The sequence below is a fragment of the Sinohyriopsis cumingii genome, chromosome 13, assembly GCF_028554795.1.
Source record: "Sinohyriopsis cumingii isolate HCF-2022 chromosome 13, ASM2855479v2, whole genome shotgun sequence".
In the NCBI taxonomy this organism is placed as follows: domain Eukaryota; kingdom Metazoa; phylum Mollusca; class Bivalvia; order Unionida; family Unionidae; genus Sinohyriopsis; species Sinohyriopsis cumingii.
The window spans coordinates 47,775,470-47,792,159 of NC_142973.1; the positions used below are offsets into that span (position 1 = coordinate 47,775,470).

The 16,690-nt window shown below is 36.5% G+C and overlaps 2 protein-coding genes across 4 annotated transcripts in view; one reads left to right on the forward strand and one right to left on the reverse strand.

Moving 5' to 3' along the window:
• The window catches only part of LOC149785497 (uncharacterized), a 33,163-nt gene extending 23,821 nt beyond the window's left edge, over positions 1-9,342 (forward strand). The window contains exon 4 of one of the 2 annotated variants that reach the window (XM_089979280.1): positions 1,825-9,342. In XM_089979280.1, coding sequence (XP_089835406.1) covers positions 1,825-3,973 — 2,149 coding nt within the window. In that variant the 3' untranslated portion in view covers positions 3,974-9,342. The remainder of the gene's footprint in view (positions 1-1,824) is intronic. The other variant, XM_089979281.1, reaches the window with a different exon arrangement.
• Positions 9,343-9,529: 187 nt separating this feature from the next.
• The window catches only part of LOC149785498 (uncharacterized), a 30,334-nt gene continuing 23,173 nt past the window's right edge, over positions 9,530-16,690 (reverse strand). For both annotated transcript variants that reach the window (XM_089979283.1, XM_089979282.1), the window contains exon 6: positions 9,530-15,525. In XM_089979283.1, the coding sequence (XP_089835409.1) occupies positions 14,110-15,525 (1,416 nt within the window). In that variant the 3' untranslated portion in view covers positions 9,530-14,109. The remainder of the gene's footprint in view (positions 15,526-16,690) is intronic.

The following is a 16,690-nucleotide window of genomic DNA, read 5'->3' on the forward strand; positions in this document are numbered from 1 at the left end:
CATACCTATCCGACCTCACTCATGTGTACACACCAGCAAGATACTTACACTCCTCTTCTGACAATCGTATACTTATTATTCCCACTATGAAAACAAAGTCATATGGACAGTGTTCTTTTGCATACCAGGGCCCAGCAACATGGAATGAATTGCCCACTGAACTTAGACACAAAGACACAGTGATACCATTCAAGAGTGCTCTCAAAACTCACTTATTTCGACTGCAAGAACAAACATAAAGACATAAAAATGTTTCCTGCCTTAAATATTCCCAGCATGTTTTTTGTTTTCTAATTTCATGGTGTTTGTTTTTGTAATCATATCATTATACATGTATATGTTTTTTTATCTTATAGGTGTTGTCTAATGTTGTAAAGCGCTTATAGAGCTTCTAAAGATTAGGCGCTATACAAAGTCCTCATTATTATTATTATTATTATTATGTGTAAATAACTTGACTTCATAAAACCCCAAGGTTGTCAAGAGAATTTAGTTTAACTGATATAAATTATTTTTGCAAGAATGGAAATGTTAATAACACAAAATGGATACAGCAAAATATCACTGTATTACATGCTGTTCTCTGTAGCAAAAATATACATCTATTGTGCCAAAGAAGCTTGAAAAATAACAATTTCCTGAAAACATACATGTTCCTAACAGTGTAGACACAAACACACACACTTATCTCTCTCCTATTATTTTAAGTTTGTGCAATTTTTAGAGGAAAATCTTAGTATTTTTTAATTAAAACATGTCATACTTATACTTTGAATGTTAGAGATATAGTACAAGGCTTTATTCATTAGTAAGAACTTATAAGAGCAGCATCAGACATGGCCTAAAAAAAACCCACCCACCTCCAAAACAAAACAAGACCATTGGCTGTAATACTGAAAATAGATCTAGCCACAGGCAGTTTGAATGGAAAACTTGCTGGCTAGTCAAGAACTTCCAGTATTTTTCACTGGCCTTGAAACTACTGCAGTTGATTGAATAATGATGTGGTCTGGTAACCATGGCAACCTTTGAAATTTGAGTAGTCATAGAAATTTATGTCAGAAGAAACGTGAAACAGTGATGATTTCATTAATGCAGTGTTCAAGGTTTCATTGCTGCAGGTATATTTCATTATATTAAAAATTGTGTACATGTAGGTACAACCACAAGTGATGATGTAATGCTATTACTGGTGGTTGCTACGGGTAACGGAACAAGAACATGACACAGTTTGAAGAACTGTCATCATAAAGAATATCCCCCAGATCATCATGCAAAATTGCCTTTGACTATAGAAATTTAGGAGCAGCCTGAAAAAATTACTTTCCTGAAATACATTTACTTATTTTTCGACTTCTACTTTTCATTTATTTCTCAATTTTTATTTTTGCTCTCCATTTTCATCGAAATGTAGTTATCAGTTTTGTATGCATTTATGCTGCATTTAATTTGCATTCCACTTTTATCAGGATAATAAACTGATTCAGGATCTGTATTTACCCAAAACAGTTTGTTTTATTAAATTATTTAGTGCAAAACTTTGTAATTTGTTTCAATATTGAAAATGCAATTTCAGCAGCATGATGCAGGAATAATGTCATTACATTGTGCAAATGTCAATTACAGCAAGTCAGTGCACTATGTTGAATAACTTAAGATCACATGACCTTTTGATATCCAATCAAAAAACATGTAATCATGGATTTTATAAGTCACATTCATTGAAAGCTCTAGAATCTGCACTTTAGAACAAAATATTGAGATTAAGTGTGATTCACTGATAGTCATTTTATTTAAACTTTATTTTCACTTTTTATCTCACAGAAGAGTTGCATCCCCAGAGCCCATTGTGAAGCAAGAAGTTGTAATGAGACCACCACCCAAAAAGCGGACAAAGGAGATCCGTGAGATGATGGAACATGAGAGTGGGGAAATTGTTGAAAACATTGATTCTTTTCTTGATAGCAAAGACTCGGAAGATAAAACATATTTACCATCTAGCTCAGCAGAGAAAGGAAAAGGGACCAAACCACGTGCAAAGCGAAGATACCTCCCAAGAAATAATGCCATCACACGTATGGTTAATGAGGTTGAACAGATGGCTAAAGACACAGGAGGTGATAACAAATTTAAATGTACTCTATGCGGAAATGAATTTATATTTCCCAAAAGGGTTGTCTCTCATATAATAAAAACACATGATATTGATTTGGAAGAGGTTATTAAGTACATATTCGTCGAGAGCAAAGATGTACTGAGCCCTAAGGTTTGTGACATTTGTGGCTACAAGACAAAAGATCCCAATTTTTACTATATCCATTATCATAAATACTTCCGACATGGAGTCCCATTGCCAAAGGGCTGGAAACCATTCACATGTGACATATGTGGAAAGGAATGCTTCACAAAATTTCAGCTTCGAGATCACAAACTGGTACATTTTGAAGCAACACCATTTGTATGTGAGCACTGTGGAAGTGGATTTAAAAGTAGAACCTCTTTAAATAGTCATGTGTTTCATCGTCACAGTAGTGTACGCAGTCACCAGTGTAACCAGTGTCCCAAAACATTCAAAACCAGAACACAGTTGTTGGTACACTTCCGAACACACAGTGGTGAAAAGCCTTTTCACTGCCCTCAATGTCATTACAAGAGCACAACACGTGGCAACATGCGGTTGCACCTTACAAATCGTCACAAGTTAGATGCAGAGAAAATCAGAGACTTAATGATGCAGATCAAGTGCCAGCCTGGTACCACAGATGAAGAGACACTGCAGGAAACTGTTGATGATTTATCCTTGGAGTCAACAGAGATATCTGTATCACCTCCTCTTGTAAAGAAAGGAAAGATGGGTAAAAAGAACATGTCTTGTACTACAAGGCAAATGATTGTGGCAGTTAATCATCGAGGAGTGAGTCAGACTATGTCAGAAGATGCAGAAAATTTGGAATACCTTCATATTCAGACAATGAAAAACAAACAAAAAGACTTGAATTTAGATAATACAGATAGTCAGCAAGCCATGCAAGTGATTGGTGCACAAAGTTCAGCACACAAGGCTCTGTTTGTAGATCAGAATACTTTACTGAATGGGTCTAGTAGTGACACACAGGTCTTTTTCACTGATCAATCAATTCCACAGCATGTGCGAGTTCTGATTCACGATCCTGGAAACATGCAGGGAACACAGGAGTATCGAATCCTATTGCCATCAGACTTTCAACCTTCTGAATCATCAGGTATCATTAGTCTACCGGACACTCTTCGTCCAGATCAGCATTTGAACATCACCCAAGACCAACAGGTAGGGGCAGACAATCGTATGATTATACGTGATATCCTCCAGTCATCAGAAGCTAGATCCATCCTGTCAGATGTGCAAACACAGACAACTGAGTCACAGGAAATTCAATCAATGGATTCAAGATCACTTGCTTCAGATGAAAACTTGGTTCAGGTAACACAAAGTGTACTTCCAGATCCTAATGGGATGGTTGTAAACTCCCATCCTCAAGAAAGGGACCAATTATTACTCGTTCAGTCTCAGACCAATTTCCGTTCAGGGCACAGAAGCATGCTTCAAGAAGCCCTTCAAGGCAGAGCAACAGAATCCCCCCTTCAGTCAGTTAATCCTGGAATAGCCAATCCTGGACAAACAAAAACCTCCCTCAAACTAGTAAGTGTCCCATCAGCTGCAGACTCAACAGGAACAGGAGCTATTCCCCTTCACTTTCAGCCTGCAGCGTCTGATTCCTACCTCTTAGGTAGCCAGCAAGGCAGCTTGACCTCTGTCTCTGGTTCTGTTCTTTCCACTCTCCAACATGATCCCCAGAATGGCCAATCAGCAGAAGTTGCATCTGTGACGATCTCATCGGTGCCAATTGCCAATCAACATACATACGATCAAACTAATGTAGGCCATTATACAACTGATACTAGTCAGCTCTATCAGAACTACTATCATTATTAGCTTGTTGGCTTTTGAGCTTCCATGTCTGGTGTAAATTTATTAAAACTGGGCAGACATGAGGTTGTTGAGTTGTATTCGGAGAGTGGTGACACATCAAGTATAATCCATATAAAAACATATTTCAAATTTACAAGTATTTGTTTCCGCTTGTTCTCATCTGTTTCACTGATATTGTTATTTATTTGTGTTAATTTTTCAATAATCTATGTGCAACCAGTCTGAGGAAACCATTATAACATTATAATATCGGAATAAAGTCATTTTGACAAATATTTGACTGGGTGCAGTCCACAAATGGCCAGCATACACTACAAAAAGGTAGAACTAATATCTGAAATGTGGTATTTACAAAATATTAGTACATTGGTACATCTCTTGTATGGAATGCAATACTGTGGAGTTGGTTCTCAAGAACGTGCTATCCTCTATAACTTCTGTGATTTGTAAAAGATCCTAATATTGATACTAAATATCACCTGACTTGACTTCATTATTGTAATCAACAGCGATCCCTGTTTTTCGGTATAGCTCCACAGTAAGAATAAAAGTATACCACTGTCTAGGTAAAAATAAAAATAAAATGATGACCAGTTTTTATCAGACAAGAGCTAAAATTAAATGAAATTAGATGTGGTCAGATTCCATTATGTGGGATATTTTTTACCTCACCTCACGGGAGAGCCTATGCAGTACAGTCTACACCATCATTATTAGCATCATCCTTAGGATAATAGTGTAAAAGCTTGGTTTTACTCCTTTATGCATTCAATCTTCATGGAACTTAGGGTGTCCCAAGGGAGACAAGGTACCATGACCTACTTTGTTAAATATAAATGACCTTTTGGGAGGGTTAAAACCAAGATTCAAACTTTGTCTTCAGGCAGATCTCCAGCTGTAGACTAGCTGTGTGTATATAATTTGATCAAGGTGTTTCTTGCATCATTGTGAACTACCATAGATAAATGTCATTCACAGTAGTGTTTTCTTACATGTACATTTACAGACCTGCCAACTTTTACGATTTTGTCATAAGTCTTATGAAAATTACCCATAAAATACGGACTTACGGCATACTAGTTAAAACTACAGAAGAATGATCATTGCCGAAAAATCCTGATAATTGGTTCATCCGGGTTTTATTTGGATCCGGGTTTCATCACTGAATTTGTGAAATTAGTCAGGGAACCAGACTAACTTTACAGCAGCACCCCAGACACTTTAAACTGCACCTATTTGTTCAAGCGAAGCATCTGTGTAATCAAACTGTTAATTATAGAATTTTTTTAAATGGCATCCACAAAGCAATGCACGTTTAAGATGAAAGGGAAAATAAGCTTCTAGAAAAGTGTTAATAATCAACACAGAAGAATAAAAAGGAGTATTCAGATTCTAGTGAATAAAAGCTGGAAAGGACACAATTACATTTATTAAACATCACATGACAATTTGAGTAAGTCTTGTGGCGGGAGATATGATTGCCGTCGTCATGTGAAATGGAAAAGAATTTCCAAGAATCATGTCAAGTGTAGAGATAGCAACAAGCCATTGAGCTGCATAGGGTTTGGAAGCAGAGTTTGTGCAACTGTACTAGTTGTAAATAAAGTCTACACATACTTTACAAACTTTTCAGTTGAACATAATGTTTATCGTCGATGTGCCAAACTTTTAATTACGTTTTCCAGCTTTACAGTGGCAGTTATTGATATTTTGTTACACCTTACTGAAAACTGGTCAATCTTACGGGGAAAAATTCAACTGCCTTACTGAGACAGCTCATCAAGGTTGGCAGGTCTGCATTTATGAACATTGTCATTGTTAACTTCAGTCTACAAGTGGTCTCTTAATCATAATTTTCCAACAGTAGCTATGCTGTTTCTATTGAACATGGTCAGGTTGCTCCTTGCATCCTTCTAAGCCATCACAGCTGAAAGTTGATCATGGTGATCTTCTTTTCTTACATTAATGAATTTTTTGTTCACAGGTTAACCCTGCTGTAAAATTTTTGTCTTCCAAGCAAACCCCATCTGTAGGTACGTTGTTCATGGAACATGGTCAGAATGTTCTGTACAGATATTGAAACCATTTCAAGTAAATATTGGTCACAGGAACCACGTTTTCCAACCCCATCATTATTTATTTCTTAATCCAGAGTACAAATATTGTACAAATCAGACAAATCTCCAGCTGTATGCATTGTTATCTACATGACCTTGGTCAGTATGTTCTTGCATAAATGTGCCTCTCCCCCATGGGAAAATAGGTCACAGTAACACTGTGTGTGTGTGTGTTGGGATTTTTAACATAACTTGAACAATTTGAGTCAAATCACTATGATGTCTGCAGTGTGGCAGTTTATAGAGATGTCTAGCACTGGAGCATCATGTTGCAGATGTGTCGCATTATCTTGACACCAGGCCAACCAGTCCTAACACTAACCCCCTAATGCTGAGCACCAAGTGAGGCATCTTCTAATACCATTTTTATAGGTCTTTGGTATGGCCTGGTCAGGGTTCAAACCTGTGACCTCCCCCATCCAAGGCAGACACTCTAACCACTGAGGCCACTGGAGTTGTCTCACTTTTGAACACTACTTTGTTGTGCACAGGTTATCTACAGCATCAGACAAATAACTGCTTACAGGCATGTTTTGTGGTCTCTGATAAACCTTGTTAAGAAATTGTTGAAAGGTTCTTCTGTTTTACCGCATCATTTGTTTAAATTTCATGGATCTTGATGCCAGGATGTTCTCGGTCAAAGATTGAAATTGCTCTCATTTTTTTAATATTTTTTTTATTGAAAAGGTTGAAATTAACCAATGCTGACAGCTGCGAACACCACACCATTTGCTCAATTTACATTATGGCTTGGTTTGCTAAAATTTATTGTCAACATTTTTGGGTGCAGCTTGGTGTAAGTTTTTTGCATTAAAAGGAAAGCAAAAAAAAGTGGGTCTTAAGATTGCTCACCTGGCACCTTTAGCTGAAGAGCCATTAAGCCAGATTCATGCCAAAATTAGTAAAATGCTCTTGAACTTCTTTTTACAAAAAAAGAAATTCAAACTTTTCTAATTTTAGTAACAATAGCCATATTTGAAGGGGATCTTCTTCATCCAAGGCCTTGGTGTCTGGATGCTTTCAATTAAATTTGGTCCAATTCTGTTACAGGAGTTGGGGTTTTCTTACACAAAATTACTTAAAATGATTTTTCACTTTTAATAATGTAAGCCATATTTAATTACAATCTGCTCATTCTTGTGTACAAAATTAAAGTCTTAATGTGTACTTGTCAAATACGGTCCAACTTTTTTCAAGTTGTTGTTGATAGTCTTTAAATATTTTCTATTTTTAGTAGCAAGTCATTTTTAGATGGATAAAAATCAACTGTACCAACAAGGAAGGCTTAGCCCATGGTAGCAGTCATGTTAAGTTTATTTGCTTTATTACTATACTGTTCTTATTTGTTTCCTGAAAGAGTGTGACATGGTTTCAATTTTATGACTCTCTTTTTTCTCTCACTGACACAGACAATTTACTTTTTTTCAAGTATGGTAAACTGTACATTTGCATGGTAAATGGGTTTCTTTTTTTCTAATGCACAGTAATACACATTATTTTACTGTTTTGTTTTTTTTCTCCTGAGAGAACTTTGATCCAACTTTACTATATGATGGGGCTAGGCTCCACCAGACAAAACTTTAGGTCAGTTCCCATAGCAGAAAGCAACAATAGATTTAGTAAATTACTTACCATCATGTTAAGTCATACAACACTGGCAAGTGGCAATAGTGCACACTAGAAGTAGTCAGGTATAGCATACTGTAGTCATGGGGAAACGCAGTCCTAAAACAGATCCTGTATTCAGCCAATTTATCGTGGGGGTAGTAATATTATCTTGCAGCCCTTTTAAGCTACATGAATTTATTGTAGAAATAATGTTGGATAATGGATACTGAATCAAAATTTTACTTGTGGCTCCATACTTCAAAAAAAAATTTACATTCAAGATAAGGATTCCACCTTTCAAATTATAATTTCCCACATATATAACATTTCCATCCTTTTGTAGATTTTGTGGCTGCTACAAACCATACATTTAAAATACAAAATCTTTGGCAACTGAAACTGAATTTATGCTAAACCAGAAAACAGAATTTTCTATAAAATCACATCATTTTCTACTCTTGCATCTTTTCCTATTCTTTATGTCACCATTTTTATCAATTTCCATGACTTTATGAGTTCTGATCCCAAGATTGGCATTGCTCTTTGATTTTTTAACTCGGTGATTTAAGCTTAATACACTGTTTACCAGTGAACACAGTGGTAGCAGGTTCAGTCAGTCAGAAGCCTCAATTTGTGTGTGTGTATGTGTGATTTGGATTTTTAACATAGCTTGAAAAAAAATTTAGTCATATTGCTACGATGTCTGCAGTGTGACAGTTTATAGCAATGTCTAACACTGGGGCATCATGCCACAGGCATGTATCATGATGTCCCACCCAGTCACATTATCCTGACACCAGGCCGACCAGCCCTAACACTAACCTCTTAATGCTGAGCGCCAAGCGATGCAGCTGTTAGTACCATTTTTGTAAGTCTTTGGTATGACTCGGCCGGGGATCAACCCCATGACCTCCCATATCCGAGGCAGACGCTTTAGCCACTAGGCCACCGGAGCGGTCAGTTGTTAACTGACTATCCCTGTGTGCCATGTTTTGGCATCTTGAGGTAGTAACCTAGTTCCGAGCTTCGTGGCATCAAAGCCATGAGATGAAAAGAGGGTGGTATTAGAGAAAATGGGGAAAATTAAGCTCTACAATGATACCAATTAATGTACACGTTCTGCTTACTTAAAAAAAAAACATCAGGGAAAAAACATTTTAAACCAGATTTTTTAAAGCTAAATATAATCTTTTGGGAGCCAGAGTTTGTGCAAGGATTTCAGACTTTCTGCCATTAGATTAGAAGCAGACCTATCCAACTGCACAGACCAATGAACCTTTGCAAACAGTAAGATAAGATTGAGATTTCTAGCAAAAATTGGGCAGGATGTCAAAAATTATGGGCCCAATAAGCAAAACGAAAAAGTCCAATTTTACTTCTTCAGCTCCAATATGAGCAAAATAGACATTGGAAATTAGATTTTATAGATTTAAGCATCTGGCAAAAATGACAATCTCGGTGAAACAGATGTATGTGTTTGGATGCAATCAGAAGTATATATTAAAAAAACGGCCAAATTTTTTTCTTATTATTACCCCTATTCCAGGCAAAAATGACAAGGAATTCCAGGGGAAAAGGAGTAATATAACCACAGGGAGGATGAGAAAGAACGAATGACTGGGTGAAAATAAATGCATAAATTCTGCATCTCCATGCATTTTAGTTATCCTTCCCAGAAACTGGGACTACTGACCCTCAGAACATTTTTTAATCAAAAATGTAATAATTTTTTTTGTTATGCCACCACCAGAAGTGATACATATAACTTGCTTATGCTAACGCAGACAAGACAAAAATTAAACTTTGATAATAAATACATTTACCAATGGAAACATCAGTGACAACATTTTATTTAATCTAATAGCACAACAATGTAGATATACATTAAACAGTGTGCATGCATATAGCACTTTTGAAGCCAATAAACATTAGGTTTATGAGTCGGACTTGAGTACCCAGTTAAAGCCACGTTACTTGTATTGAACTTTCGTATACCCCCTCTTTTCCTTGGTTATGTGTACCATATATGCTCACTTATAAGACAAGCCCAACTGCAAAGACCAAGATCTACTGTTGTATAATACACCTGGGTCTGTGCAGTGTGTCTGAATCAATCTGTAGAACAAACAACATAGACACTGATCTGCAGGCACATTATGCTACGTAGATCAGATTGTTGTTGGCTGTTTGACTTGGAAGCAAGAAATGTATGGTAGGTAAAGACACTTAACAGTAAGCACTCTATGGTCCTGTACTGACAATGTTTATACTACTTATGTTAATGCCTATTGTGCAGCTTGTACCAATTTTCACTGAAATATCTTTAAAGGTTTGAGAGTTTTGCCATGCAAAATGAAAACATATATGGACATTGTGATAGCTAAATTCCAATGAAATACATACTGGGAAAGGTCAGGGGCCAAAATAAAGCAATCATTTCATTCCCAACCCTGCCAAAATATATGCCACGGTCAGAATGAATTGTCAGAAATTTCAAATATTTGTATTTCTTATGTCCAGAGCATACAGGGAAGTTATAGGCATCATGAGTTTTGCAACAGAAATGAAAGCATGAATGGATCAACTGAGAGATTAAAACATTAAAAATACTAAAATTGAAAATTGCAATAGCAAAAGGGACACTACATCACTAGACAAATGAGTACCAAATTTCTTAAGAGATATCTTTAACATTTTTCCTGTATTGTCCTAGAAACCATGGCTGGATATATGGTCAAATGGACAATTTAAAAAAAAAAAATTTAAACCAAAGAAGTGTGAATAGCTAAAGTCAAACCTGGGTCACTAGTTTCATATGTGTACTAATATTAATAATAATACACTGAACAGTTCAGGAATTCTGTGAAATAAAAGTGTCAATGATGGACAAACAGACAGTTTTATGAAAATCTTAAATATAATGAAACTTTTGAGAATAATGAAAGACACATCTACACAGTAGTCTAAAACAGTGATAACTTATATGGTTGTAAGTTTTGGCCCAAAAGTGATGATAATGGATGGATTGATAAAGAAGCAGATGAAAACAGTAAAAATATTGCAACTGAAGAATTGTGATTAGAAAAAAGCACATCTACACACTAGTTTAAAATGTGGACCAAATTCCTTAGCGGTAGGTTGTATGGTTTTGAACATTTGTCCCGGAAATGTCACATACCAGTGAATAAAACAAATTGGTAACATCATTATTTTTGGACTGGGAACACTATATCCTGTGTTACTGAAACTCTGGGGGCAAGAAAATTCAAACTCAAATATGGGAGCCACTTGAGAAAACTTTAAAATTCCGTAATTATAAAACAATTTTATGTAAATGTATATGTCAGAAGTTGAACTCAAGTGTTTGTGTCTGAAATTTTGGTTTGGTTTGGTGTCTTATGGCACAGCAACACAAGTAGGTTTTTTAATGCTGAGGCAATCAGAGTAAAGTGCCATGCCTAGGGACACACCATGGTAGCTGACCCAGGATTGTCCAATGGTAGGTTTTGAACCTGCACCCATTCTGTCACAAGTCCAGAATGCTAACCACTAAGCCACTGGTTCCTCCTAAAATATGGGAGAATACAGATGAGGCCTGTTTGTTGTAGAAACTATTCTTAACTTTAAAAGAAGAAAAAAAACCCGTTTTCAAGAATACAGGTCAGGTCTGTAAGTCGTAGAAACCACTCTGAGTTAAAAATAGAATTAATGATCATACTCTTGTCCAATATTTATCTGATATTCATATTTATCATTCTCATGATATCGTGTCATAACAAGGTACATTATTTGCCCAACTTGTGTTTATTATTCCTCTGTGTAAGCACTAGTAGGCCATGCCTTTCTTCAAAGATTATTGACTAATGGGTCTTAATGACCATGAATTCCAGTCATGGTTAGCAACCTTGAACTAAACTTACCATGCAAATGTGCAAAAACGTAACTAGAAAAAGACAGACTTACATGATAACATAATATACTCTGCCATAAGACAGACTTGTATCAAGAGTCCCTTGAAGGGACTAGCACTCTACTGTCCAAAAAAGAATTTCCAGGAATTCAAGACCATTTCTTTTTAACTGCTGAGTGTTGAAACCATCGTGTCCTCAAAAGTACTGACATGCTACTATCAAAAAGAATTTCCAGGAATTCAAGACAATTTCTTCTTTTCAACTGCTGAGTGTTGAAACCATTTACGATATTCCTAAGTGACAAGATTTTCAAATCCGCTACTGAGGCAGCTATATTGACTGTAAGACTTAAGACCATTAGAAGATTTTTGCTGAAAATTCCAAGCCAATATAACCATTCATTCATGAGAATTAGTGGCAATATTTCAATATATTCATTGTGGCAGCCATACTAAATGTATGCAGGTCATCATTTTCATTTTTTTTGAACCAACTAGATATCATAACAAGCCTTTTTGTGAAATCCCATGCTGATATGGCGATAAAATCTATAGTAGCAGAAGTATCAAGACTTTCAAGATGTCATATTTGATGTTAGTATGGCTTAATTTTCATTCAGGACTAGCTAGACACCTTAAGAAATCTTCTGCTGAAATCTCCATGTTGACAAGCAGTGGCAGCAAGATTTTCAAGATGGCTGCCATGGTGGCTATATTTGTGGTCAGATCAGCACCATTTTCTTTATGACCAACTAGTTCTCATAACTAGTTTAACACTGAAAACCCACTGTCGATATGATTTTCCATTTTAGAAGAATAGCAATAACAAGATTCTCAAGATAGCTTCCATGGTGGTCATATTGGATGTCAGATTGGCACCATTTGCTTTTAGTATCAACTAAACATGAGAAGTTTTTAAGTGAAAACCTAATTTTAATTTGACTTTGCACCTATCAAGTTTAGCAATATGATTTTCAAAATGGCAACTGTGGTGACCAAATTGGATATTAGACCAGCATATTTTTATTTAAAACCAACTAATCACTGTAAGAAGACTTCCAGTGAAAATCCCATGCTGATATGAGCTTTTGTTCAGGGGGAGTAACATGTGCAAAATTTTCAAGATGTTTGCTGAAGTGGCCATACTAGATTTCAGATGGGCAAGATTTTCATTTAGGATGAACTAGACATCATGAGAAATCTATCAGAGAAAAACCCATGTTGATATGGCCTTTCAGCCATTCAGGTGGAGCTGCAATAAGATTTTCAAGATGGCCACTGTGGTGGCCATACTGGATGCCTGGGTGGCATCATTTTCATTCAGAATCAATCAGAAATACTAAGAATTCTGGTGATAACTCCACGCCAACATGATTTCATTCAGGAGAGACCATAACAAGAGTTTCAAGATGTTATAATGGATGTCAGAGAAGCACAATTTAGGACCAACTAGACATATGAAGTCTTCTGACATTACATCTATTTTGGATGTCACATCTACACCATCTTTATTTAGGATCAACTGTACATATGTCTTTAGGTGAAAACCCATTGTTATGACCATCCAACCAGGAAGAGTAATGATAAGATGACCAAGTGGAACCATTTTTGGGGTTTTTTTTTTGAAAGTACCAGATATCATGAGAAGTCAGTATAACTTTACATTACAGCAAAGTAACAATAAGATTTTCAAGTTAGCTGCCATGACCAGTCATACATGATGTCAGATCAGCAGAATTTTCATTTAAGAACAAATTTTATGACCATCCATTCAAAAGGAGTAACAATAATAAGATTTTCAAGATGGCTGCTGTGGTAGCAAAATTGCTTGTCTGAGCAAAACTATTTTCACTTGGGACCAACTCAACCTTGGGGAAAATTTTTTTGTTTCATGCCATCTTCCAAGTAGTTTAGGAGTAACAAGAACACAAATGCTAACAGAAGATCACTGCACAATGGACAACAGGCCAACCCACTAGCTCATCTGATCAATGTGCATAAATCTAAGTAGCATCCAAACAAGATATGTAGAAATTCCTCAAAAAATGTCATCAATGAATACAATGTCATCAATGTCATGTGACCAACAGATCGTTACACTCATTCTCATTGTACTTTAAAATTTCAATAAAATCACTGAATAATATAATATGCCACTTCATGCAAGTAGAACATGACATACAAATATTATTCAACTCCTTCATGATTTACATACATTATGAACGCTACTTTAAGATCCTTCTTTACCTAACAGGAACAATATGAGTATTGCAAAAGTCCTTGAGCATGTCATTCCATACCTTTCTGTAATAGATATAACTGTTTTTGCTACAAGAGATTTGCTATAATTACCATGGTTGTATCAACCTCCTCATGTCTCTGGTCCTACACTCTAACTTTTAATAATTATGCTTTTGACCTGCAGTCCTAAAACATTTGTTTTCCAAACCCTGCAGAAAGCTCTATGTTACAATGCATATTGCTACAGTTTCCATTGGAGTACATTACTCTAGCACATCCAATGTACCTGAAATGCTCCATCCAGACAGTATTAAATCCTTCACATTTTCAAGGTTTTGTATCACTTTGACCAACCATTCTGCATGCAAAGGCTTAAGTGTCTGAATGCTGAGATCAATGGACATGCCCGTTTTGTTTCTCTGACCATCACTGCCTTGGGCAGAGTGTTGAAGCTGAGCTGCCACTTCCTTAGAATACCAGTTCATAAAACTCTCCTTTAACCCTGCTTGAATTGGTGCAACAACACTGAGAGTGACTGGTTGTAATTCTTCCAAAAAATTGTTTGGCACAAAGACATGATCAATTCTGGCAGTTTCTAAGGTTACCAGGACCTTTTCACTACATATTTGAGGATGGATATGAAATACTGCCATTGCCCTTTTTGTGTCTGAAAATTCCAGATTAGTTTTTGTTTTATTTGTATATGGTATCAAGATCTTATTAATATACTGGATCATACTGTCCTCAGTTGGTTGATGGTTTTCTGTACTCAGGACATCCCAAGTGTCTGGAAAATCAATGGAACATTCTTGCTTGGCCCGATTATCATAAATTACTTGTGGTGGCAAAAATGTGCCAGAAGCAGAAGTAGCTATCAAAAGAGAAACTTTGTATGCCCCATCAAATCTATCATTATTAGTAATCTGTGATGCATCTGAAGCAGCACGTGTCCAATCTGATACTGGAATCATATTCAGACAAACCTGATGGAAATTTATTGTCAACTCTCTTGGTATCCTCTTCTCTTTAGCCACTGCTTTAACAAGTGAAACAAAATTTTGCTTGTGAGATTCAAATTCCTGAATGGGCACTGTTTTGACTTGTGATGATTTTTCTCCAATATTTACAAATCCTAGCCCTTTTAAAAATGAAGTTGCCCAGGATTTGTTCATTTTAGCAATGTGTAAACTATCCAAAATATTATGCTGTTTTGCAACTCTTTGAGCTGTTTCAATTACAATGTCCTGACTGATAACACCTCCAGCTTCTTTAATACGATAAATCTGATCTGCAACCTCTTGATTCAGATCACCAAGCACCAATGGTCGACCCCTACGTGCTTTCATCAATTCAGTTATCTCCCCTTTTGAACTTTTTAAAATGTCAAGGTATTGCTTCTTAAAGCTGCGCACAGTGCTTTCTCCCACTGACATGTTTAGCTCCTTGCTATATTTTTTGGCCGCCTTTGTGTTGCCATGTTCAAGGGCATATTTCCCTATCTCAGCCCTTATCTCGGGTGAGTAATGGTTGTTAGTTCTCCGTCTTTTTACAGTTCTGTATGAAGTGTCAAAAGCATTTAAGTGCATAGAGTCAGAAATTCCTGCCAAATCATCCAAGGAAGCTGATCCTAGGCTCTCAATTCCAAAAATGTCTCTGTCTATGCCAGTACCAGATACATCCTGAAATATACAGAAAAAATTGTATAAGCTACACTTTGCTGTCCCAGATGGCCAAGTGAGCTAAGGCACTCACCTTTACTGATCACCGACATCTCACCTCTGTCTGCATTGGTCCGAGTCTCATGCTTGGCCAACATATGTGAAAACACTTGCCAGTAGCTTTCCATGGGTTTGGTGGTTTTTCCCAGGTTATCTTGGGTTCTTTCTCCACCATATATACTGACCATCATGGATAATCTATTATAAGTGATATTAAACACAAAAGAACAAATAAAATTTTACTGTCCCCTCTCCAATATAGAAAGACTCATACCAGTTTCAATCTCAACTCTATTTACTGTGTCAATCTGGAGTCTGTCAAAACATTAGGTTTAAAACTTCTTCATGGTATTTTCGTTTTTGTTCTAATAATAGATCAGACAAGCGACTTCTAGACTTGTACAAAATCTGCAGTGGATGAATGAAATTTAACACAAATTTCCTATGTATTTTGGAAGGCCATGAACAATGTATTGTTAGTTCAAGACACATGCTTCAAACACCAACTGTAGTCAGCAAGGGGAGGTAATGGCAAGAGTTGTTCTCTTTGCTTATACAATATAGACAGGAAAGACGGATTTTTTGTCTTTTGGGAAGGCTGGATTTGGGTGATAGTATGGCTTATAATCCCATTGTTAATGTGATAGGGCAACATATTTAAACAAGAAACAGTAGGACCCCTTCACAAATCAACACATTTAAATACCAGCAAAAAGTAATTTTTCAAAAAAAAGCTTGGAAACCAATTATTCCTACTAAAAAATGTTTCTTCAACAATACTTACCCAAACATAATAACTTTTGAGAACTACTACTAGCCCACAAATCCAGCCCTCCCAGATACTACTTTTAGCACAAGGGAGCTAAAAGTTGTCTGCTAGCCTATCTGGCAGTCAGACAGAGTGATCTCCCTTTAAATATAAATTTGGTGGCAAAGTGTAAGAACCTCTCAGTTAAGTCAGCAGAAGTCGTGAAGCTGGAAGGTTGACTGTTGAGCTGTGGATATAGGTCCTACCATATCGAACTGGATCCTTTGGAATGACAGATCTTGGAGATAAATGCTAGAGAATGTGGACTCGGATCTCCATCATGCAGCTTGAATGATGTCGGTTAACAAGTGGTTCCAG